General features: G+C 41.7%; 1 protein-coding gene across 29 annotated transcripts in view; it reads left to right on the forward strand.

Moving 5' to 3' along the window:
- LOC138390872 (myomegalin) overlaps positions 1 to 25,361 on the forward strand; it is a 201,279-nt gene that overhangs the window by 54,823 nt on the left and 121,095 nt on the right. For 24 of the 29 annotated variants that reach the window (XM_069480750.1, XM_069480755.1, XM_069480751.1 and 21 more), the window contains one exon: positions 11,207 to 11,317. The exons of 3 other annotated variants lie outside the window; for them this stretch is intronic. In XM_069480750.1, the coding sequence (XP_069336851.1) occupies positions 11,207 to 11,317 (111 nt within the window). Of the gene's footprint in view, positions 1 to 11,124; positions 11,318 to 25,361 lie in introns of those variants that run through there. 2 more of the 29 variants (XM_069480780.1, XM_069480764.1) reach the window with 2 other exon arrangements.

Below are 25,361 nucleotides of genomic sequence, written 5' to 3' on the forward strand. Positions count from 1 at the left end.
TGTGGACTCTGGATAGGAGGAGTAAAGTCTAAAGGCAGAGAGAACAGTTAGGAGGCAGATGAAGGAGAGAGAGATTTCAGAGGCAGAATGGACAGGGCTAAGTTAATGATTGGATGTAGAACCAGAGAGGGAGAAGCCCAAGGTTGACTGATCACCAGTTCATCTCTCCATTCCCAAAACAGACTAATTGTCGCCCTGCTGTAAACTTCCAGACTACCTTGAACTCTCCCTTTAACAGCATGTGTTATTTGTTCAGAGTCTGCCTTTTCTGGTTGAATCTGACCTCCACACTAGCAGTTTTTGTCTTTTCACTACTAGAGACAGTCATTAGCCGTAGTGCCTGGTGCGTGGTAGGCATGCCCTTTTCTTTTCGTCTTTTTTGTTTTGTTTTGAATGAGTGAATGATATCAAAGTTTCTTGCTTGGGCAGCTACTACATTATGCCATCCACTGAGAAAGAGAGCAACTGGAGTAGGCACCTGTAGTACTTTTATCACCATTAAAACAACAGCAACACAAACCAAAAAACAGTAAAGTGATTTCCATTTTTGGAAGCAAAGTAAAGAAGATCCTTCCTGTTCTTAAGGAACTCTAAATCTAATTGGGGAGACAGTCAAACAGATAATCCCATATGTTGTGAAATGGACCACAATAAGAGCAGGCCCGCAGGGCTGTGGAAACACTGGGGAGGGGCCCTTGCCCAGGCATTGGGGTCAGGTAGGCTTCCTTTAGTAGTAGGTAATAGCTAAGTTAAATCCTTAGGGTGAGTTGGGGTGGGCTGGGTGGGGAGTGAAGAGGAGTGACATTGCAGGCTATCACTGCTACCCATGCAAAGCCCTGGTGGCAGCAGAGAGCCTTCTGCATTCAGAAACAGCAATTTTTTTTGTCGTAGCTGGAATATTAGAGAAATAGGAGGCTTTTTGTCAATTGGGGTGCATGTTGGCTGTGTCACTCCTAATCACCCTCTACTTCTGGTCAACGCATTGTGGTTGCAGTCATGGTCATTCATGGTATCACTGTGGACTCAGCTCTTGTGCTTAGAGCAGGTCCTAGGCATACCTTCAAAATTGCATTTGCTTCTAGAGAGGGATGGAGAAAGATCATTGAAAATCTAGAGAAAAAGGTGAGGCCATAAATCGCTGTTTCTCCCCTGAATTCTAGAAGCTCAGCAAATGATCTTTCTGAACTGAACCAATCGCAGACAAACACCAAGTCCTTCTGGTGTCAATTGGGCCAAACTGATGGAGAATCTAGATTGGAACTTGGGAGTCCTTGGGAGTTCCCAGCATTGCTGCAGCTCAACTGTCATTCCTGCCACACAGCTTGTTTAACTGTCTCTGGAAGCACTATTTCTGGCTAGGCCATCTATTTTTGATGCCCAGAGAAGTTGTTGTTTGTTTTGTTTTTATATAGTTCAGAGTGCTGTAGTGTGATGATGACGATGTCTTGTTATTCTAGGATTGGGGGTCGTGTAGGTGTGTCTCTATGGTGGGGAAGGCAGCAGGAACATCATCTGAACCCATCTCCTTTATCCGCATGGTGAAGCTGCCTAGGAAGGGGTTTATTTGTCAACCTGATGTAATAGCTCTGTTGTTAGCTCTTTTGTCATCAGGCTAAGAAAAGGCTGCATAGAAGATGCGTATCAGTGTGCTTCTGAGTTTTGGGGGAGGAAATGGAATAGTACGTTAGCCTTTAAAAGATTCTGCAACTTCAGGAATTATGTTGAAATTTTGGAAATAGAGTTTCAGAAGAGAGATTTTGTTTATTTGTTTATTGTGCAACCCAAGAGAAAAAAGCCAGGTCTCTGTAGATTTCACAGTCTGCTTTCTGAGGCAGAAATCAGTAGCTGTCTCTGGGATGCAGGTTAGAAACCTTGTGTTAGAGTAGAAGGGTTGATGGTGGAGACCAAGTGGACTGACTCTGATTAACATTTTCCTTGCTGGAATGTGGTGTGTGAAAGTTATACATATTCTTTAGAGCAGCCCAATGAGTATGTTTTCCTCATGTCAAGATATAGATCATATGTTTCTATGTTTTATCTGTTTCTCTGTTTTATCTGAGGATTATAATAAAACTCTACCTTCTCATAAGGCATAATAATCTATGAGTATTCAGTGTTGAGGGCCACTTGAAGGATACTTCATCTGACCTTTCTGTTAGGGCTCCATAGTCTAGGGAGGATTGATATCCAGAACATTCAGATATCATCAGTCCTAAGCCATTTGCCTTTAACTGAATTGAACTGAACTGAATCTTTATAATAAAGAAAATACTTTGTAAAAGGCAAAGAACTTGGAAAGTTATTTCTGCTAGCTTTGGTTTCTTCTTCTTTTTAAAATAACAGTTTTATTCAAATATAATTTACATACCATACAATTCACTCTTAAGGGTTCCATGGTTTAAGTACAGAGTTGTGCAACCATCACCACTATCTAATCCCAGAACATTTTCTTCACCCTAGAGAGAAACCTCATACCTATTAACAGTTATTCCCCACTCCCCCTGTCCCTAGCCTTTGGAAATCACTAATCTACTTTCTCTTTCTATGGATTTGCCTATTCTGAATATTTCATACAGATGGAATTATACAGTATGTAACCTTTTGTTCCTGGCTTCTTTCACATTAGTATAATGTTTTCAAAGTTCTGTATTGTAGTAGTACTTCATTCCTTTTTATGACTAATATTCCACATGGATATACCAAATTTTGTTTTTTCATTCATCAGTTGGAGGCCATTGGGATGTTTCCACTTTTTGGATATTACGAATAATGCTGCTATGAGCATTTGTGTACAAGATTTTGGGGGCCATATACTTCAAATTCTCTTGGGTATATAACTAGGAGAGGAATTGTTAGGCCATGTGGTGACTCTATGCTTAATCTTTTGAGGGGCAATTTTGGTTTATTCATTTTGAAAATGAAGAAAACGATTTCTAACACAGGTTCAGGCGGTCAGATCCTCCAAGGCCCCAAGGAAAATTATTTAGTGTGAAGGATACTTTTTGAAAAGAGGTAGTGGGCCTGAGGTAGAAGGGGGCATGCCTTGTCAGTCACAGTGAAGCCCAGGTTCAGTGGGGTCATACAGTCTCATGATTAAGGCCCTGATGAGTGTGTAATATGCAGTCAAGCTGTCGAAAGTTCTAGTCTGTGCTCCTCCACTGCCTAGGCAGTAGAATGGGGATAATAATGTCTATTTTTCAGACTTCAAAGGTTGTAGAGAATACAAAGTATGTGGGAGTGCTTTGTACATCGTCAAATCCTATGCAGATGATTACTTTTGTGAAGACAGTATAATTGTATCCAATTATAATAATTTGGTAGTACAAGCCCAAGTCATCCAAAACAGCCAGGAGTTAAACTTTTTATTCATGCAACTCAGATTTTATCAGAACAGCATAGAGACTTCCGGACACACAGATGTATTCGAAATAAAACATGTACATGTAAAACAAACCATCCCTCCCTTCTCCTTACCTCATGTCTTCTTGTCTTACCCCTGTCCCCCACTACCACACAGTTGGGTTGTGTTTTGCTGGGCGCTGGAGAGTGGGAGATATTCACCAAACACTTGTGTGCCCTCCCATAGGGCTGTTTTGAACACAAGACAATTAGTGAAGTTATAGGTTAAACAGTCTATCGGACATCATTCTTGGGTCTTCGTTACTGCTTTTGTCTTAGACACATGGTGTCCTTTACGCTCACTTATTTCTCCCTGCAGCACAAGGCAGCCAGAGCTCTCAGTCTGAGCAGGTCGACTCTCATTATCTTTTAGGGTTCCAGGGGAGTGGGTGGGCGTCCTGAGATTCTTCAACAAGTGACAGCACTTCAACAAGTGACAGCATTCTCACTGGTGAACACCTTTGGCAGGCTTGTTTCTGTGAGAAAATATGTTTCAAACACAGAAGGATCTCAGGATGGCCAAAGATCTTAAAAGTCCGCTAGAGCCAACGTCTTCTAACTGAAGTGTGAAGACTTTTAACAATATTCCTGACAAGTGGTTCTTTAGTTTCAGTCAAGTCCCTTTTGTGACAGGAAATTTATTCTCTCTCATAATGTAAGTGCTCACTAAAAATTCAATGTATAAACGTACAGATGGAGTGTGGCAATGCATTTATTACATCCAACCCCACTGGAGAATTTATTCTTATATCTAATTGATAGCTGCTTCCATGTATTTTGTAGCTTCACTGTCTGTAAAATAGTCTTTTAAAAATTATGAACTATTTCACTAATAACAGAAAGGCACAAAGAATAATAAAATACTTGTCCTTGTATCGAATATCTAAATGTTGGTAAACATTATTTTCAGTCCATTTGCCTCAGATGAAAAAACCAAAATTAGCATTACAGGAATAGTTGCAACCCTCTTAGTAGCCTGCCCAGATCCCAGTCTCCGACTGCTTTCTTATAGTTTCCTATTATTAAGTAATTTTCCCCAAATTACACAATTAGAAAATAGCAGAGCCAGGATTGAACCTCAGTCTTCTTGGTTCAAAACCTATTGCTCTTTCCACGATTTCACGCTACCCCACCTAGGTAAATATGCATAATAGTGATAATATTTATTGCCTATTTGCACATGAATGTAAAGTGTCAAGAGTTACTTATAGCACTATTCTCCTGTTCCTCTGTTTATCATGTTGACTTATTTTTTTAAAATGTTTTTATTTTCAAGTAAGATAAAGATATGAATTGTCAGATACCAAATTAGTAGAGTTTAAGTTGTGGAAGTTTTATTATATTTGAAAAGAATGTGTTCATTAAAATGATTAATCATTTTTAGTGAGTGGAACTTTATTTTTAGGAAAGAGATTGGTTAAGAGATTAATATGTTTTCAAACAATTCCATTATAAGAGCTATCTGGGGGTCTGAATACAATTAAGCAAACTTCAAGCTGGGTTTTTTTAAAGGCTGACTTAGTTGGTTACGTTAATGGGGCATGACATACAACAGCTGGGGTGTAATCCTCCTACTATTGTTGGCGTTGATTGAGTCCTTATTCACGTCTTATTTCCAGTCTGGACTAATACGTTATGAAAGGCATGGAATGAAGAAATTGAGGAAAGAGCAGGGGAGAGCCACTAATGTTTGGAAAAGTACATTTTGAGAGAAGAAAAATTTTAGACATACTGTGGAAGAAAGGCAGAACAAAGATAGAGCACTGCCCGTTGCTCAAGAACCTGCAGTGTTTTATTTCCTAAGCAATGCAGAGCTTATCAAAACACACAGGCCTGAGAGCCCTGATCTAGTAGGCCGAGTGTGAGGCCCAGGTACGTGTGTTTTTGTTTTTGTTTTTTTAAAGGTACAAAAAACATGCAGCCTGAGCAAGACCCCGTCTCTATAAAAAATAGAAAAATTAGCCAGGCGTGGTTATGCACACTTGTAGTCTCAGCTACTCAAGAGGCTGAGGCAGGAGGATCTCTTGAGCCCAGGAGTTTGAGGTTGCAGTGAGCTATGATGACGTCACTGCACTCTAGCCTGGCCACAGAGCAAGACTCTGTCGGGGGGGGGGGGGGGGGGGGAGGTGGGGGGGAAAGCTACAGAAAACAAACAGGTGAAATAAAATATAAGCAATAAACAAAGAAACAAGGTGATCTTCCTGGTTAAGCAGTTTCTTGCCCTCCCCAATCTCCGCTGCCTTTCTCCTCACCTTTTGTCCAGAGCGAGCAAACTCCAGGCTCCTCACCCTGACCCCTCACAGTCAAGATCTCCCTAATGTGGTTCTTTACTTCCTGTCATCTCAAGTCCCTGTCATAGGACAGCATGGGCCCTGTTTCATGCTCGTTGGCCCTCTGCACCCTTGCTTAGGTTCCACTGCCTGGAGAGCCTCGTATTATCCTCCCCATTGTCTCTCCAAACCCGAGTCATCCTTAAAGGTACTGAAGTGCCAGTTCTTGGTGGGACCATCCCTGATGACTCTCCTTCCTAATTTCTATAGTTTTTACTATTTGTACAGATCATATTGTCCTTTGTAATTTGTCATATATTATTTAAAACTCTTGCAAAATGTCCAGATTCTGCATTGTGTATTAAAGTTAGAATAAGTTATTTTACTTATAAAATAATCATTTTATAAGGAGGAATGCTATTATGTATGCTTTTCATCCTAAAACATCTTCATAGTCTTGCATACAGATTGAGTTTTATTCATCCAATGAGGTAAAAGAAGTCAGTAGGTTAAGGATTCATCCATTCTTTAATTCGACAAATGATTATTGAGCACCTACTGTGTTTCAGGGACCATTCTGGGAACTGGCGATACAACAGTGAACAAAACAGGCAAAAATCCCAGCTTTCTCATGAGGTTTATGTGCTAGTGGGGAGAGAAAGACAACAAAATAGATAAGTAAATATAATATTTTAAAGGTGATAGTGCTACAGAATAAAAAACAATGAAGGGGGATTCGGAGTGCTGGAGCCAGGCATGAGACAGGTTACAGTCTTAAATGGGGTGTTCACTTTACTGGGAAGGTGACATTTGACCAAAGACAAAGAAGGTGAGCACTGAATCATGCAGCTATCTAGAGAAACAGCATGTCAGACAGAAGGGTCAACAAGCTCAGGTGCCCTGAGGAGGGAACCTTTTCTTACTCATTGTTTTGGAGAAAAAGCAAGGAGAAACAGGGTTGCTGGGGCAGAGTGCAAAGGGGGCGAGGAGGAAGAAAGCAGCAGAGGTAATTGAAGGGGCAAGGAGAGGGTTCCAGATCATGTAGGGCCTCGGGCCTTATGTGTTTTTTTGTTTTTTTTTTTTGAGACAGAGTCTCGCTTTGTTGCCCGGGCTAGAGTGAGTGCCATGGCGTCAGCCTAGCTCACAGCAACCTCAAACTCCTGGGCTTAAGTGATCCTACCGCCTCAGCCTCCTGGGTAGCTGGGACTACAGGCATGCGCCACCATGCCTGGCTAATTTTTTCTATATATATTTTAGTTGGCCAGATAATTTCTTTCTATTTTTTTAGTAGAGACGGGGTCTCGCTCTTGCTCAGGCTGGTCTCAAACTCCTGACCTTGAGCGATCCACCCGCCTTGGCCTCCCAGAGTGCTAGGATTACAGGCGTGAGCCACCGTGCCCGGCCAGGCCTTATGTGTTAATGAAGCGATATCACCTTTCACTCCAGGTAGGATGGGAAGCCAGTGGGGTTTCCAGTGGAGGAGTAATCTGACATATTTTAACAGGGTTACTGTGGCTGCCATGCTAAGAATAGACTATAGGGGAACAAGAGTGGGAACAGGGACACCAGTTAAGGGGGCTATTCAAATAACTTAGGGGGTAGATGATAGTATCTTGGACCAGAGTGGTAGAGGTACCCTTGGCAGTGGCGGTATATGGGCTCTCTCTCTCTCTCTCTCTCTCTCTCTGGAAGATAGACATAACAAGATTTGCAGACAGATGAGATGATGTATGGGAAGGAGAATGAGTCAAAAATGACTCAAAGGTTTTGGCCCAAATAACTGCAAATATTGAGTTGTTACAAATTGAAATGGAGTCCAATGGGGGAGGAGCATGTTTGCTGGGCAAGATCTGGAGTTCGGTTTTAGACATCATACATATGAGATGTCTATATTCAAGTAGAGATTTCTACTAGGAAGTTAGATATAAATTGGAGTTCAGGGAAAAGATCAGGGTGGGCATATAAACTTAGAAATTTAAATGAACATTTTTCTACCCCTTCTAGGATAAGCATTCTAGCAAATGTAGTTTCTTAGGAACTATTAAAAACAAACCTTCCTATATTATTGGAAAATGAGTATAATGCAGGTGAGCTAGCCCATATGTAATGAAGCAAATCAGCACAATATATAATATTTATGGAAGACTTATCTATTCATTAATTCTACAAATATTTAGGGAGTGATTTCTAAATACTGCGCAATAAGAATACAAGGACACAAAGTATGCCTTGCCAGCCCTCAAAACACTCTAGTCTGGGTGAGGTGATTGTAAACAGGCTCTGAAAGCACAATGGGATGAATGTTATTGGAGAGGTTTTCTTAGGCTGTTGTAGATCCTGTAGGAGTATATAAAGACATGCATGTCATTGATCCTTCCCTCGGGCAGCTTCAGATTAGTTGGAAAGATCAAACATATAAAAAGTCAAATAAACCTAAAAGGTGTAAATAACCCTTCACGATCATAAAAGCAATACCATGAGGCAGCAAACGAACACTTGTCAAATGCTAATATTTGCCTCAGGAGTTTAAAAGAGGAAGAAGTCTTTCCAGGCCGGGGTAGCAGAGAAGGCTTTGCTTGGGTGGCATTTGAACTAAGACTAAAGGAAAGAAACAGGGTGTCTTGAAGAGATATGAGGGAGTTTTCCCTTTATTCTAAGAGTGTTGAGATGACTGCGAAGGGCTTTAAGGAAGGGAGATGACAGGGTAAGATTTGAGTTTTGAAAACCTCGGTTGGCTGTAATGTGGAGAACAGATGGCAGGAGTGGATTCTAGGACACATGATAGGGACTACTGCAGAAGTATTTGCTATGAGGTTTGTTGTGAGAATGGGACATTCAAGGTGAGCTATTTAGCAAAGAGTTGGATATACAGAGCTAGATCAGAGGACTCGGCTGGAGATTTGGGGGTTGTTTGGGAGGTAAAACTATAGCCCTAAAGGTGTATAAAACCTCTAAGGAAAAAAGTGTAAAGAGAAAAAAAGTAGAAGGCTAAGGATTTACCATCATTTGAACTCCTGTTTTAAGGAGCCAGCAGAAAAAAAAAAAAAAAAAAAAAAAAAAAAAACACAGAAAAGGGGCCAGAGAGATAGGAGAAGAACAAGGTATTACAGGGCAAGAGGAAAGAGGCATAACTGTGCAGAAAGATCTAGGTTGGATAAGAACACCCTGCATTCATTTTACTTCCCATAAAACTTTCAATAAATTATCTTACATGATAAAGGAATCCAAGTAGACTGCCAAAGCATGATTAAACACTAATCTAGAATCTAGTCTTCTGGCTCCTCTTGAGAAAAATGGAGGTGATAAAAACTAGGTTATCCATTTGAGAGCTCAGTCCAGGAAAGGACCTTAAAAATCACCCATTTCTAACCACTTCATTTTACAAATGAGGACAGTTAGGCCTCCAGAGAAGCGCACCCCTAAGGTCACACAGTTATTTAATAACAGAACTGGGACCAGAAAAGAATCTTTTGAGTTTTAGACTTTTCTCTTTTCATCACTGTCTCTAAGCCTAAATGATATTTTTTTCATTCTAAGAGTACAGATTTAGTGAAAATAGTTAAATGAATTTTAAATGTGTAGATTTTTTTTTTTTAAATGAGAAATAATTTTGGCTTCAGTCATCAACTGCCTATCTATTGTAAGAAATGTTGCCTGTTTATAATCCATATTTATTTGGGAGAACGCACAGTTCTAACTATGCCCTCCTGAGGCCACTTTATTCACTCAAACATTTTCTATCTGTCAAGACAAAGTACAGATTCAACCCCTAGTGAAGCTCCCTCTGACCACCCCAGTAAGAATGATCACTCTTTCTTCTGGGTTCCCATAGAGTCAACTTTTTTCAAACTGCAGACTGAAACTTATTAGTGGGTCATGAAATCAATTTAGTGGGTCATATGCATAAAGAGAAATAGAAGATAACAGAGTACATCACATATAGTGATGGAGACAAGTATTTTGTGAAACGTTTACTTCAGTTAAGAGTGGGTGTATGTGTACTGGATCGCATTGTAAAATGTAAAAGGTAGAAAAACACAGGTTTGGAGCATTATGGTGGAAAACACATCTTAACATACAATGATCAGCTGTAAGGCCACGTAGCTCTTTGAGGGTTGGGACTATCTTCATCTGTGTATCCCCCATGCCCAATATACACCTGGTGGGTACTCAGGAGATGCTGGCTGGAATTACTATGAAGGTTTGAGAAGGAATTGGAAGAATGAAAAGCAGGTAAGTTGGGGAGGAAGTGAGTGCTTGAATTAAATGTAAACTTTTCAGTTTCCTTTACCTTGGATGTTAATACTGATTTTTTTTTCAACCTACTATTATTGCAACTGAGAACCTGTGTTTGGTATCTGTGCTGTGGGGTTATCTCCAGTCACCTTCAATGTCCCATGTGATGTGGTATAAATAATACTTCCTGCTAATGTTGCAGCTGTCACTCAAGGATCTTAAATTGCTTTACAAGCAGGATCTGGTGATGAGTGCTTGGCTCCACTTGGCAGGTGCCAGAGTTAAGAACCAGTGACTGGCTGAAATCCTTGGCTCCGGGATGACGGCTCCCTCCCTCTCGCCCTCCCACACTCTCTTCTGCCCATCCCTTCTCCCATGGAGGGAGGAGCCCTTGACCCTGCCTCTTTGTGAGCTTGTGTAACTGGTAAACAGTTTGCAAAGATTCCACTGAGCTAGAAGATTTGCTCTTTCTTTAGGGGTGGCTATGGTGTGTAAGGAGGAGGCTCATGGCAATAAAGGCTATTAATTTAACTCCTCCAGGAATTGAAAAGTGGGAAGGAAAACTGCAAAGGAACTGATTAGAGGGGAGCTCTGAATCATCAAAGGAAATTAGAGACTCCTGGTTAGTGGCTCTTTAAGATTTGCACCTGGCAGAAAGGGGATATTTGACATGTGGTCCCCATTTTGTGAGCCGTTTTGTGTACCTGTGGTCTGCTCCATAGCAACCTCATTTCTTGCTTCTGGCAACGCTCCTTTGGGTTTCATTGTCCAAATCAGCCACCAGGAATTTAAGTACCCCTTCCCCCTCTTTAGTTCCTTCTCTCCTTTGCAGCCCCTCTGCCACCTTGAATTACTCACCTTCACCTTTTCCTGGAAGCTTCTGGGGCTCAGTCTCCTCTCTTTTCCAAGAAGCTGTTAACTGCCTACAGTTGGGCCTGGGAGACTCCAGGAGGGCGACAGCCGAGCCCTGGCTTGGAGTCGGGTTACACCACTTGTGTCTGAGTTCACGCAGTATGTTCCTGTCGGGGATTCCGCAAATATCTCCCTGTGGTAAAAAAGGAAAGTGCGCTGCGCTCCAGCACCCAGAGCAGCCAGCCCAGTCCCGAGACCCGGAGAGAGCGCCCGTAACCGGGGCCATGTCACCATAGCCCCGGCGCCGGTCCCAGCCGCAGCAGCGTCCCAGCCGGCTCGCTTCATGCCGCGGTGCAGCCGCACCATGTTCCTAGGGTGAGGGGACGATCGGGCATGCTCCTCCCCATGGGTTGCCCACCATGTCTAATGGATATCGCACTCTGTCCCAGCACCTCAATGACCTGAAGAAGGAGAACTTCAGCCTCAAGCTGCGCATCTACTTCCTGGAGGAGCGCATGCAACAGAAGTATGAGGCCAGCCGGGAGGACGTCTACAAGCGGGTGAGTGCGGGGCCGGGTCCTCTGGGGCTGGGGCTGGTTGGCCCACCTGTCGCTATTCCAGGCTTTTCCTAGCTGGTGCTGTGCTAGTCGGCGAGAGAGGCGGGGTTCCGTCCAGGTCTGGGCACCGTAAGGCCATGTGACCTTGGTCAAGCCCATTTCACCTCTCTTTTGCCCGTTTTCTACTTCTCTGTAAAGGGAAGGAGCTGGATTAAATCAGAGGCTCTCAAACTGGTGCGGAACTGTGCAGAACAATCGCCTTGGGGGCTGGTTTAACACGCAGATTCCAGCCTCGGATGCTGATTTGGTAACAGGATAGGGGAGCTTGGAAATTTGCATTTTTAAACCAGAGCCCTGGAGGTGACTGTGAGGCAGATAGTTACAGAAGCTGGAGAAGGGCGGCTTATAGCTCTGACTCAGTGGGGCAGAGATGATGCTGTGGAGGCAAGTGCTGAGGCTGAAGGCATTTCTGTTCCCTGAGAAATTCATGTTTGTGAAGATGACTATGTAGACAAGCTTTTAAGACAGAATCTTAAGCTCTTTTAGGAAACATTCACCTCAGGACAAAGAAGAGGGTGTACCTATGGAATAGCAGCTGGTCCCAGATGGGGTGGGAGGGGGAACAGCCACTTCCCTAAAAGGGGGGACTATCTTGATTGACGGGTCAGGGATTGGGGTGGGGAAGGAAGACCAGTGGATTGGTGGAGCTTAGGGCGAGATGAGACCGCATCTTGGTGAGAAGTGCCGTCTATCACACATTAGGCCAGGGTTACAAGGATTAAGCTTCCTCACTGGCCACTACAATATTGATTTCCTCAGCCCTCTTAGTGTCTGGGCAAGCAGGACCTGAAGTGGCCCAAGTGACCTGGAGCTGGTTGCCTCTGACCTTATCAGAGATGCTAAATCGTCAATTGTTTACACCAGAGGACTACACAAATGTTATCATTTTCTATGTGTGCCCTGTCCTGTCAAGAGGAAGGCTGGGAAGCATTTGGGGCTGCGGGATAGCATATTGGATCAGAGGAATAGCTGGTGTCTGTGAGACCCAAGTGATTATTTGGTAAATTTGGTTAATGTGAACAGCTAAATCTGGGGGATTTAACCCTATTTCCTGTCTCCCCTGAGTTTTCATGTTTTAATCCGAATCTTCTAGAAACTGATCCAGACTCACCTTGCATCTTTTATGTGGCTGTATAATGAGTGTGCCTCATTGGAGCTGCAGGGTCAAGGAGGATATTGCCTAGCGAGAGATGGAGGGGGGGGAGGAAGAGAGGCATGTGTGCCTCAGGGTAGGAACAGTGAATGGATTTGCTCACTGTGCAGAGGGAGGAAACTTGTCCTATTAACTGTCTTCAAAGCAAAGCTGAAGGAAGGGGCGATTTCTTAGGTAATTTGAGGGAAAGGATTTTTTTTTTTTTTTTGCTTCTGTCGAATGACTGCCTGAATCATTTGGTCTCACTCTCTGCTCTATAATGGCTAACGATACAGTCTTCAGAAAACACTTTGGGTGGGGTGTGAGAGGACAGCATTTCTCTCCTGGAGAAGTGTGATTAATGAGATTATAGGAGGTGCACAGGGTGTAGAAGGAGTGGGTCACAGCATATTGTCACACGTGGAGGTGACATCCCTTTTGCTAGACTCTACAATTGCTATGGGTTTCATACAGGAAGCGAATGTGGCCTTCTTTCCACCTAGTCTCATGTGTGAGCAGCATAGTCAGGCAGCTACTGCATCATATGATTTGACAGATCTCAAACTACTGTGTCCCCTCCTTTCATCTCTCACCAAATCTTTGTTCAATCTGCCTATTGCATTATTCTTCTCACTTGGGTATGATTGTTTGAAAACCCTAAAGGCTTTGGTTAAAATGCTCTTATTATTTGGGAAGCAGAACACATAAAGCCCTTATCGATCACTTGCATCATAGTTGCAAAAAGGCTGTCACACTACTTTGAGAGGAGGGGTTGATAGAAACTAGAACAGTTGCATTTTGATGGAAGGACAAGAGATTGGGAAACCACTGCATTAGGAGCCCTGGTCAACCAGGGGACCTAGGCAAGTTACTTAACCTCTCTGAGCCTGTTCCAGCCTCTGTAGAGCTGGCATTAAGATTAATGCCACAGGCACTGAGAATTATTTGCTGTATGAATAAGTAGCAGCCATGAAGATGAAGACATATCAAAGTACTTTGTAAACTTAATAGCGTCATATGAGGAGGTAGTAATTATATTCCTACTAGTACTAATAGTTATTATAATATTTTAAAATGAAGAAGAGGTTTGACCCTTTTTAATCTCACCCTCGTATATCCCCACAAATATGTCTTAAATTCATCCTTATTATTCACATTCCACAAGGTTAGGAAGGTTAATTAGCAGCAACGTTGGTAAAGAGACATGCCTAGCATCACATGGTTTATCAGGTGGTTCAGAGAAGAGATTTTAGAGTCCTGTTCTGTTACCAAATTTAGTGATAGAAGTTTGATTTTTCTGTTACTAAGGACAGAATTTTCTTCGTTCTCATTTTACAGATTTTTCTTTAGTATTGGAAGAACTTCTTAAAATATATATAGTAAAAACATTAAATTACAACCAGTTGAGTTAGAATCTACAATAATTTTAGTGCTGTATGCATGGTTTTTTAAAAGAAAACCGAAGTTTGAGAAACATATGTAATATAAATCTATTGTGAATAGTAATTATATCATTGTTTTACATTTTGTTGAGATATTTGTACTTAAGAGTGAAAAAATACTGTCTTAGTGAGAGACAATCAAACATTTCACCATGATGACTTCAGGAAAGGGAAATATAGGCAATTTTGGGAGAAGAGGACTGGAGAGAGGGCGGTATCTTTCTCTTTCCAAGTGGCAGGTCCCCTTAGGTACTTGACTGAGGGAGAGACTAAAATAGACATAATCCTTACTTGTAAAGGAAGCTACACGCATTTTTAATTGTAAGAGAAGTTGTAAGAGCTACAGAGTTATGTAAAAACCTAAGAGTTATCAACTTTAAGTAAATAAAAAAGGAGTTAAGGGTTTCTCTCTTTTCAGCTGTTTATAGAATTGAGAAATAATCTTAAGAAGCATACTAGCCATGGATTAATAAAATAGTATTAAATTATACATAAAAATTGGTTCATTGAGGCTGGCTACTTTTCCATTGAGTGTATAAGGCAAACTATCCTTTAAGCTTCAATTTTTTAAATAATTTTTTTTTTTTTTAAAGAAAGAGGCTGTTTACACTCAGCACAGATAAACTGGGACGTGTACCTTCATGATTAGATACCGCTACCCTCTCTTGGTAGCAAATATTAATTGTAAGTTCAGTTTTTTGGAAGACAACTTTGAACACATAAAGCAAGCAAAGGAGAAATTACTGCAGTACGTATAGCTCCCAATTCTGGAGCAAAGTAAAGTGAAAAATGCTGCCAGTGGTCCACAGCTGAGTATGGCCCACTCCTAGGGAGACTGGCTTGTTAGCATTTCTGGACCACAGCTGCTGTGGTAAGTAATTTCTGGGTGGCAACTTGGCTGACTTCCTCATTGTTGATTGCCTAATCCCGCATCTTTTCGTATTAGCCGAGTGTGCCGCCACTGGAGATGTATCTGACTCTGGAATTCGTGAAATCCACTGCTGTGTGGTAAACACCCAGTCTCCAAACAGCACTCAAAACGATCATCCACTGTGTTTTGCCCCATGAGAAGTACTTACTTGTTCAGCTTATGTGAATTTATTATTACCCAAGGTTGCTTTAAAAAGGATTTAAGATTGTATGCTAAGAATGGAACTTAAAATCTGACAGGGACAGATCCAATAGCAAAAGGGGTCAGGAGAAACAGAAAGTTGTCATCCTGGACCAGATAGAGTTGATGATAGGATATAATTGACTATGATAGAATTGATGTTGGAACGTTAAAGTGGGTTTGGTCTTTAGGTAGGAGTTGAGAGAATTGTATTCCAGTGTTTTATGACCCTTAAACTGCCAAGTTCTTTGAGATTGAACTTATTTGGTTTTCTCCGCTTTGAGACTGGATGATACTTTTCCTGAGCAATCTTTAAGGTTTATACATTGCATACTTCTATAGCTACAATAAACAGCCTACTGATTTTACTTGCCTACCAGATTGTCATTGTTTCTATTATTCTGCTATTCCTAGGCATGGTAGTGAAGTGCTATGAACCAGATAAACCTGGCATGAAATCTTGGTTCTACCATTTACTACCTGTGTTAACTTGGGCAAAATATTTTAATTCTTATTAGTTGAAGTTGGTGTAGTAATAACACCTATTTTATGGAGTCTGGGGAAAGATTAAATGAGTTAATTAGTTGAACTTAGCACAATGCCCATCTCATAATATGCCCCCAATAAATATTTACCATTATTATGACAAACTGAAAGACGATAAAATTATTCAGGTAAGTCCAATTAGTGGACACATTCCCTCTGGACTATTTTTTTTTTTTTTTTTTTTATTCCAAATCAGCTTCTTTTTTTCCTTTTGAGACAGTGTCTCTCACTTTCACCCCGGACTAGAGTGCAGTGGCGCAATCATAGCTCACTGCAACCTCAAACTCCTGGGCTCAAGTGATCCTCTTGCCTCAGCCTCCTGAGTAGCTGAGACTACAGGCCTTCACCATCATGTCTAGCTAAGTTTTCTATTTTTTGTAGAGACAGGGTCTCACTCTTGCTCAGGCTGTTCTCAAACTCCTGGCTTCAAGCGATCCTCTCACCTTGGCCTCCCAAAGTGTTAGGATTACAGGCATGAGCCACCGTGCCCAGCCTCTTTTTCTTCAATAGTGGATTTTGGATCATTTGTCCTGTTTGTCTCAATTCTCCATTTTGGTTTGCCTGTATATATAGTTTGTCCCTATTGTATCAAATTTTCCCTGGCCTCCTCAGATACAAAGTTTCCTTCAAATATAATAACTAAGAAAGGCTGGGTTTGTTAAATTTCTTTTTGACTCATTGAGATGAATCTATTTTCATTAGTCCTAGCCTGATTTATTTAGGCTTTGGGAAATATGGTGAGAACAGGTTATACATGCAGACTTACTGTTCTAAGCACCCAAAAGTTCAGGGACATTCAGAAACTCCATCAGGCTATACAATTTAGAAACCTTGTCTTGAACCAATGGAAGGTTACTAGAGAAGGATGAGTTTCTTAGAGGTTTATAAAAAGGTAGGGACACAAGTTTTGGATTCAGTAAGGAAACCTGAATTTTTTTTTTTTTTAAGAGATAAGATGTTGCACTGTCACCTAGGCTGGAGTGTAGTAACGTGATCATAGGTCACTGTAGTTTCGAGCTCCTGGGCTCAAGTGATCCTCCTGCCTCGGCCTACCAAATAGCTGGGTCTACAGGCACATGCCACCACACCCAGCTAATTGTTTAAATTTTTTGTAGAGTCAAGGTCTTGCTATGTTTCCCAGGCTTATCTTGAACTCCTGGCCTCAAGCTATCCTCTTGCCTCAGCCTCCCAAAGTGCTGGGATTACAGGCATGAGCCACCACACCTGGCCCTTCTTTTTGAGAACAGAAGTTGAAAGAAAGTAAGGAGAATCCATTCATTAAGTATTTGTAACCAATATTTCTGTCCTTGGTTAAAATGTTTTTTGAATTTCACACCCATTAAGATGACTATTATATATATATATATTAAAAAAAAACAGAAAATAACAAGTATTGGTGAGAATGTGGAGAAATCAGAACCCTGTGCATTGCTAGATGGAATGTAAAATGGTGCACTTGCTGTGGAAAATAGTATGATGACTCCTCAAAAAAATTAAATATAGAATTACCATATAATCCAGGAATTCCACTCTGGGTACATACCCAAAAGAAGTGAAAACAGGATTCAAACAAGTATTTGTACATCTATGTTCAGGAGCATTAGGAGCATTGTTCCCAATAGCCAACAGATGGAAGCAACCCAAGTGTCCACTGACAGATGAATGAATAAACAAAATGTGGAATATACACACAATGGAATATCATTTAGTGTTAAAATAGCAGGAAATTCTGACACATGCTATAACATGGATGAAGCTTGAAAATATTATGCTAAGTAAAACAAGTCACAAAAGGACAGATATGATTCCACTTATATGAGGTACCTAGAGTAGTCAAATAGTAAAGATAGAAAATAGAATAGAGATTGCCAGTGGTTGTGGGGAGGAGGGAATAGGGAGTTAGTGTTTAATGGGTGCAGTGTCAGCTGGGGAAAAGTTCTGGAGATGGACGGTGGTAATAGTTGTACAACAATGTGAATGTACTTCATGCTACAAAACTGTGTACTTAAAAATGATTAAAGTGGCAGTAGTAACCAAAACAGCATGGTACTGGCATTAAAAACAGACACATAGACCAATGGAACAGAATAGAGAGCCCAGAAATAAATCCACACATCTGTAGTGAACTTATCTTCAACAAAGTTGCCAAGAACATACAGTGGGGAAAGGACAATCTCTTCAATGAATGGTGCTGGCAAAACTGGATATCCATATGCAGAAGAATGAAACTAGATCCTTATCTCTCATCATATATAAAAATCAAATCAAAATGGATCAAAGACCTAAATATAAGACCTAAAACTATGAAACTGCTAAAAGAAAATATTGGGAGAATGTGCTCTGGACATTAATCTGGGCAAGGACTTCTTGAGTAACACCCCCAAAGCACAGGCAACAAAAGCATAATTGGACAGATGGGCTCACATCAAGTTAAAGAACTTCTGCACAGCAAAGGAAACAGTCAACAAAGTAAAGAGACAACCAACAGAATGGGAGAAAATATTTGCAAACTACCCACCTGACAAGGGGTTAATAACTAGAATATATAAGGAATTCCAACAGCTCAGTAGGAAAAAATAATATAATCCAATTAAAAAACTGGCAAAGGATCTGAATAGACATTTCTCGAAAGAAGACATACAAATGGCCAACAGGTATATGAAAAACTGCCCAACATGATTAGTCATCAGAAAAATGCAAATCAAAACTATAATGAGATATCATCTCACCCTAGTTCAAATAGCTTTTATCAAAAAGATAGGCAATAATGAATGCTGGCAAGGATGTGGAGAAAGGGGAACCCTTGTACGTTGTTGGTGGGAATGTAAATTAGTGTGACCACTGTGGAGAACAGTATGGCGGTTCCTCAAAAAACTAAAAATAGAATTACCATATGACCTAACAATCCCACTACTAGTACATATTCAAAGGAGGGGAATTCAGTATATCAAAATGGTATCTGCACTCCCATGTTTATTGCAGCACTACTCACAATAGCCAAGATTTGAAATCAACTGAAGTGTCCATCAAGGGATGAATGGATAAAGAAATTGTGGTACATATACTCAATGGAATATTGCATAGCCATAAAAAAGAATGAAATCTTGCTATTTGCAACAACATGGATGAAACTGGAGAACATTATGTTCAGTGAAATAAGCCAAGCACAGAAAGACAAATCTCACATGTTCTCACTCATATGTGGGCGCTAAATATTAAAAACAATTGCTGTCATGGAGACAGAGAGTAGAATGGTGGTTACCAGAGGCTGGGAAGGGTAGCAGGCAGGGGGGATAAAGTGGGGATGGTTAATGGGTGCAAAAATATGGTTAGTTAAATAGAATGAACAATATTTGATAGTACAACAAAGTGACTATAATCAACAATAAGTTAGGGTATACTTTAAAATAACTAGAAGAATGGAATTGGAATGTTCCTAACCCAAAGAAATGATAAATGCCTAAGGTGATGGATGCTCCAATGCCCCTGATGTGATTAATTCACATTGTATACCTTTACATCACATGTACCCTATGAAGATATACAATTATTATGTACCCATAATAATTAAAAAATATTTTAAAAGAAAAAACACAAAAAATGGTTAAAATGGCAAATTTTACATTATGTATATTTTACCACAATGAAAAGACTTTTTAAAAAGGAACTTTCCCATAACTGTCATAGTTACTTTAAAGAATAGTGGAACTCTTGACCAAAACCAACTTTGCTGTCTATTTTTACTTAACACAACTTCTCTTATTTTTTTCAGAGATTTTATAGAATTTATAACACTTGCCTGTTGAGAAGAGAGCTTTTTTTTTTTCTTTGAATACTTAAGAATTTTTTTCCCATCACTGGGAAACAAATCTGAAACTAAATTCTGGGCCTGAATTTAATTCTAATCCACTTTCAGTTATCCCCTTAGCAATGTCTACATAATTTATACTTCTGCATGAACTTATTACAAAGCCACTTCTTCCTAGTAGTTCTGTGCATCCTGTTTTGCACACTGATAGAAGTAGCATGTTACAATCCAAAAAATAGGCATTCTAAGTTCCTGTCTTGAATGTTTCCCTTAGTTGCAACATCCCTTGGGCCATTCATTTGCTCGTGCTTGCACATATGTATTCATGTATTCAACCAAACGTCTATCGATTATGTACCATAGGCCAGCTGCTGTGCTAGATGCTAGTTTTGAAGGATGTCAACAAATAAGCAAAAATGGTATAATAAGGACTACTGTAGAGGTATGTACAGATTGCTCTGTGGTACTGAGGACAGTTAAATCTACCAGGAAAGGCCTTGCCAAGTATGTCAAGTTTTATTTAATAATTGAATCTTACAAGATAGTAACACAACAAGGAATGGGGAAAGGCATTTTCGACAGAAGAATATACAGCATGTGCAAAGGCGCAGAGGCGTGCAACGGCATGTGTGACTCCTGCACTTCCAGACGTTCAGTATGGCTAGAACATGTGGTAAGGAGGGCTCGTGGTGGTGCTGAGATGAGTATGGAAGGCAGGGGACAATTGTGGACAGCTTTGGATTTATCCATTCATTCATTAATGAACATTAATTGGGTACCTGCTTTATTCCAAGTACAAGATGAATGAAATACAAGTGAGTGTGGTAAAAAGCAGTAACAGATATGTACAAAGTATAAGGGAACTTGAAGGAGGTACTTCTATCCCAAATGAATAGAGTAAATGGAAGGAATATTTGCAAAGGATTCTTTGAGATGCGCTCTGAGCTTTTTCTTCAAAGGGAAATAAGTGTTTGTCAATTGATGGTGATGTGCTGGAGAGGGGTTTTACTATCAGTAAAAGCCTAGAGGCAAGAAACCACAGCATGTGTGCCCGGAATTATAAGTGGTTTTGTGTCACTGAATTTAAGTACTAGGCTTAGAATGAGGTTGAAGGGTATGCTGGGCACAGTCCTTTGTTGCAATTTAAAAGAGTGCAGACTTTATCCTGAGGATGATAAGGAGTCATTGCTGGGCTTTAAGCTGCTGGGAACCTGCTAGATCCCTCTGGTGGGTGGGGAAGGTGAATTCAAGAGAGAGGAGGCAGGAAGTCAGGAGAACAGACTGGCCAAGCCAAAGAAGACGAGGGCCTAAATTGGGACTGTGGCAATAGAAATAGGAGGGAACTGGTCTTTGAAATATTTAGGAGGTAAATTATCTGTAGGACTTGATGATTGATCAGGATGGGAGAATTGAGGGAAAGGAGTCAAGAGGGTGGCCAGGCTAAGACAAGTCATTTTTTCCGGGCTCCTGGGTGTTTGTGTTTAGAATGAACTGGCCGGACTTGGATTGACGCTGACATCCCTTCCAGCTCTGAAGTTCTGTGATTCTGGCAGCCTCTTTGGGGGTTCTCACCCTGACTGAGGTCGTTGCTTGCCCCCTCCCAGTCTCTCAGCTTCTCTGGTGGCTTCTCAGGAGGAGCAGTGCCAGCACAGCTGAGATGGCTTTGGAACTGCCAGCCAATGTCAGGGAAATCTAATGCTGTTACCAGGTAGCTGGAGCTATAATTAGCCTGGTTACTAAGGCAAAGCTGAGATTCTGTAAGCATCGACTGCCAGAAGCAGCTTTTCCCTACTGGATGAATTTACTTATTTGAAGGAACAAAGTGGGTATGGATGGGGTGTTTTTAATGTGCTTTTCACTTTGCCCAGTGTGTAGGATATGTTAAAAGCAGGAAGTGCTTTTATTTATGAGGAATAGATTCCTGGGGCTAATCAACATCTTGTCTAGGACAGGAGGAGTGGGCCAAAATCCTCCTTTGATCTGTTTGGATAGCTGGAAAGAGACTGATTTTCACTTGAAGGGAGATACATAAGAACATAGAATCACTGTTTAGAGCTGGACAGGATCTTGAAGATAATCTTTGCTTTTGAAGAAAACTGTTTATTTTAAAATATGAATAATTTTAGACTTACAGAAAAGTTATAAAAATAGTACAGAAAGTTCCTATATGCCATTCTCTCAGCTTCTCCTAGTGAATAAACCCTTCACTTTAAAGATAAGGAGACTGAAGCCTAGAATGGTAAAGTAGTTTGCTTAAGGGCACACAGCAAATCAGTGGCCACTCTGAGACTAGAATCCAGGAGGCCTAACTGCCTGTCCAGGCTGCTTACAATGGCCTCTGTGGTCTTCAATAAAAATTGAAGAAATTGGGCCAGGCATGGTGGCTCATACCTATAACCCTAGCACTCTGGGAGGCCGAGGTGGGAGGATCACTTGAGGCCAGGAGTTCCAGACCAGCCTGAACAGGAGTGAGTCTCCGTCTCTACTAAAAATAGAAAAATTAACCAGGTGCTGAGGTGTGTGCCTATAGTCCCAGCTACTCGGGAGACTGAGGCAGGGGGATCACTTGAGCCCAGGAGTTTGAGGTTGCTGTGAGCTGTGATGATGCCACTGTACTCTACCCAGGTGACAGAGCGAGATTGTCAAAAAAAAAAAAAAAAAAAAAATTATGTGCTTGGGCTAAAATAGAACACACACAGCAGGGACTAGAGTAATTCATAGATAAATGATTCTGCACCCTGTGCTTACTGCCAAAAGAAAAGATTTATTTCCTCAGCTTACATAAGCCCTCCTAGGAGTTTCATCCTTATGTTTTCAAAAGCCACCGTGAACATATTTTTTTCTTTTGCTCTGCTTCCTGCTCTGGCCTTTGCGGTCTCATGTAAGCAAGTTCAACTGCGCAGAGAAAGGAGGCTCTGTTATACGTGGGGAAAGCACAGAGTGGGGGTTGGTGCGAACTGGAAAGGGGCCCGCCCTATCGTGTTAAATAGCAGCTAATCCACCCACACACCGAAAGACAGTGATCCGGCTTGGTACATGCCGTTCTGTGGAGAGCTAAGCAATAGTCAGGTGGCTTTTTGCCAAGCAACTTTAGAAGTGACTTTGGGCCACACTGGGCAGTGACCATCCCTGTTATTTAGAAACTTGGCTTGAAGAGATTGGGAGTGAATGAAAGGCACAGGCTGCCTTGGAATGCCAGCTTTTCATAGCCCAGCCTCACGTAAACCCTGCTGCTGCGAAGCCACCTCTTCGTGCACATAGGGCCTTGGAGAGGCCACCGAGAGGCTTCTCACAGCCCCCTGGGTACGTGGGAAGGAGGCTGCCAGCACGAAGACCGTGGTCTGGAGCTGCAGAAGGAGGCACTGGTCAGGAGTCTGACATAAGCTAGTTCTCCCAGGTCACTTTTTCTTGGTAAGTCTCTGCTCTTCTCCCGGAGGCCACATGGGTGGCTGGCTCTCTCAGTCACTCCGTTAGACCTCCCTGTCCAGGTTCTCTCCAGTCGAGCTGAGTACCTGCTCCATGCAAATACAAACCCAGTCTTGCGCACCCAGCACAACTCAATTGATGCCAACAGGGTATGTTGTCATCACTCTGCTTCAAGATCAGGAACTCCTGGGTCCCGGTATAGGAATCAAATGAAGGTAGTGAACTTTTGGGACTCAAAGGAGTGGATCCTTTAGAGGTGGGGAGCCGTATTTGTTCTAAGCCTTATTCTTTCTCTCTGGCCCCTTCCAGTCTGTGGGGCTGTGGGGAAGTCCAGCTGACTGTCAAACCATTTGGATCTTCAGAGGACTGGGAGTCAGGGTAGCAGTAACCAGTGCCTGCCAGCCTCTGCACAGCTGGTGTGCGAGCAGATGGGTTCCTTCAGCTGTGTGAAAGCTTGGCTCTACAGGGCACACGTAAAGGGGCTGCCATGAATTGCTACAGTTAGAGGACAGTGATGGTGATACCAATTGGGAATGGAATTCCACCTCAGGCTTTCTGCGTTGGCCCTCACCTGCTCGCTTCCTGTTTTCTCTCTCTTCTCCTATTTCCTCGACTTCTTCAAGGGGCTAGGGTCTTGGTATAAGATGGAGGAAAATAAATGGTCACTTCTTCTCTATCATCTTTAGCTACTTCTCTCCAGGAGAGGTTTTTACACCCAGGTCTTGTCCCATCTTCTGGTGTTAGTATCTTTCCCACTTGTAGGCCCTTTCTGTCTGTCTTTGCCCTGCATCTTCTCTCCCCTGTTTCCAGACGCACTCAAACACGTGGAAAGTAAATGCTAACTGCTTCCTGTTTAAATCCTGTGGGGAAGAGATCAATTTAGTGTTTACTATGTGCCAGGCACCGTATTATGTGTTTTTCATATATTTAATCTCAACCATATGATGGCCCTATGAAGCAAATGTCTTGTCCCCATTTTTCACAGGACCAAATTTGCCCTTAATACTCTCAGGGAGTGTACCTGGTATCCCAGCAGCTACATGGCCTAATTCTACAGTTAATAAGCAAGGCTTTGGTACATTCTTTAGAATTTAAAGTTAGTCACTCTTTCAAATGCAAATGATGTTTTTCAGTGAATAACTCTACATTGTAGCAGGTCTGACTGAAGAGAAAGAGCCCTAGTAAAACGATACCTATTTTTATGGTTGCTTTCACCAAGACTGTGGCAGGAAGAGGTGGCATTGTCTTACTGATGCATCTGCAGTAAAAGGTGACCTCAATTTTACTTGTGAAACGGGTGCATATTGCTGTGTGACATGTGATAGAACCTGGGCCACCCTTATCCCTGTCTCTGCTCTTTTACACTTGCACTGAGTTTGGGATGGAACTCCAGGAATTCGAAGGAAACCAAATTAAAGATTAGAAAATGAAGCTTAGGAGAAAAAGGCAATGGAATAAGAATTTTTCACTTTCGGGAAAACATACTTATAGGTAACATAATAGTGAATTTTAGGTACATGAAGTCTGAGTATGTGACAGGTGGTAATTAGCTATTCTTTGTCCCTACTGAGATAAGGATACGTCAATCCTAATTTAAACCTAAACAATAGGCTTCATTCATTTAAAAATAAGTATTGAGCCCCTACTATGTTCTGGACTCTCTTGGAGGTGGTTGGAGTATATATCAATGAACAAAACAAGCAGGCATTCCTGCCCTCATGGAGCTTATATTTTTTCATGGGTAGGCAGATAATACATAACAAATACTATAAATAAATAAAATACATAGAATGTTAGAAAGTGAAGGTCCTCTTGGGGACAAAAAATGGAAAAGTAGATCAGGGTAAAAAGTCAAAAAGTCCAAGAGTGAAGAGTTAGGTTGCAGTATTAAGGAGTGGCCAGGAGAAGCCATATTGAGAAAGTGATTTGAAACACCTTCCCATGCTGGGCGATCGCTTGAGCCCAAGAGTTCGAGTTCAGCCTGGGCAACATAGTGCGACCGTGTCTCTAAATAAATAAATAATACACAAACAAACAAACACCCTCCCACACCTATCCCACCCATCCCCGCACATTTATTATAGCACAGTGTATGTGGATGAGGATCCAGGCACAGTTTAGCTGGGTTCTCTGCTTAGGGTCTCAGTAGGCTACAACCAAGGTGTTGGCCAGGCTACATTCTCATCTAGAAGCTTGACTGGGGAATCTGATACTGAGCTTGCTCAGGTTGTCGGCAGGATCCATTTCCTGGCAGTGATAGGACTGAGGGCCCTGAACTTCTTTGCTAGAGGCTGTCCAGAGTTCCTTGAGGCCACCTACTGCTCCTTGCCATATGGGCGTTCCCCATGTGGCCATTTCAAGTCAGCAAGGAGAGGCTCTAAAGAGCAAGTCTGGTAACAAGACAGTGTCTTAAAACTTAATCACCATGGTGACATTCCATCACCTTTGCTGTATTCTGTTGGTGAGAAGCAAGTGACAGGTCCTGCTCACACCCAAAGGGATGGGTTACACAGGGCACGGAC

Source organism: Eulemur rufifrons, chromosome 8, assembly GCF_041146395.1.
Source record: "Eulemur rufifrons isolate Redbay chromosome 8, OSU_ERuf_1, whole genome shotgun sequence".
Taxonomy (NCBI): domain Eukaryota; kingdom Metazoa; phylum Chordata; class Mammalia; order Primates; family Lemuridae; genus Eulemur; species Eulemur rufifrons.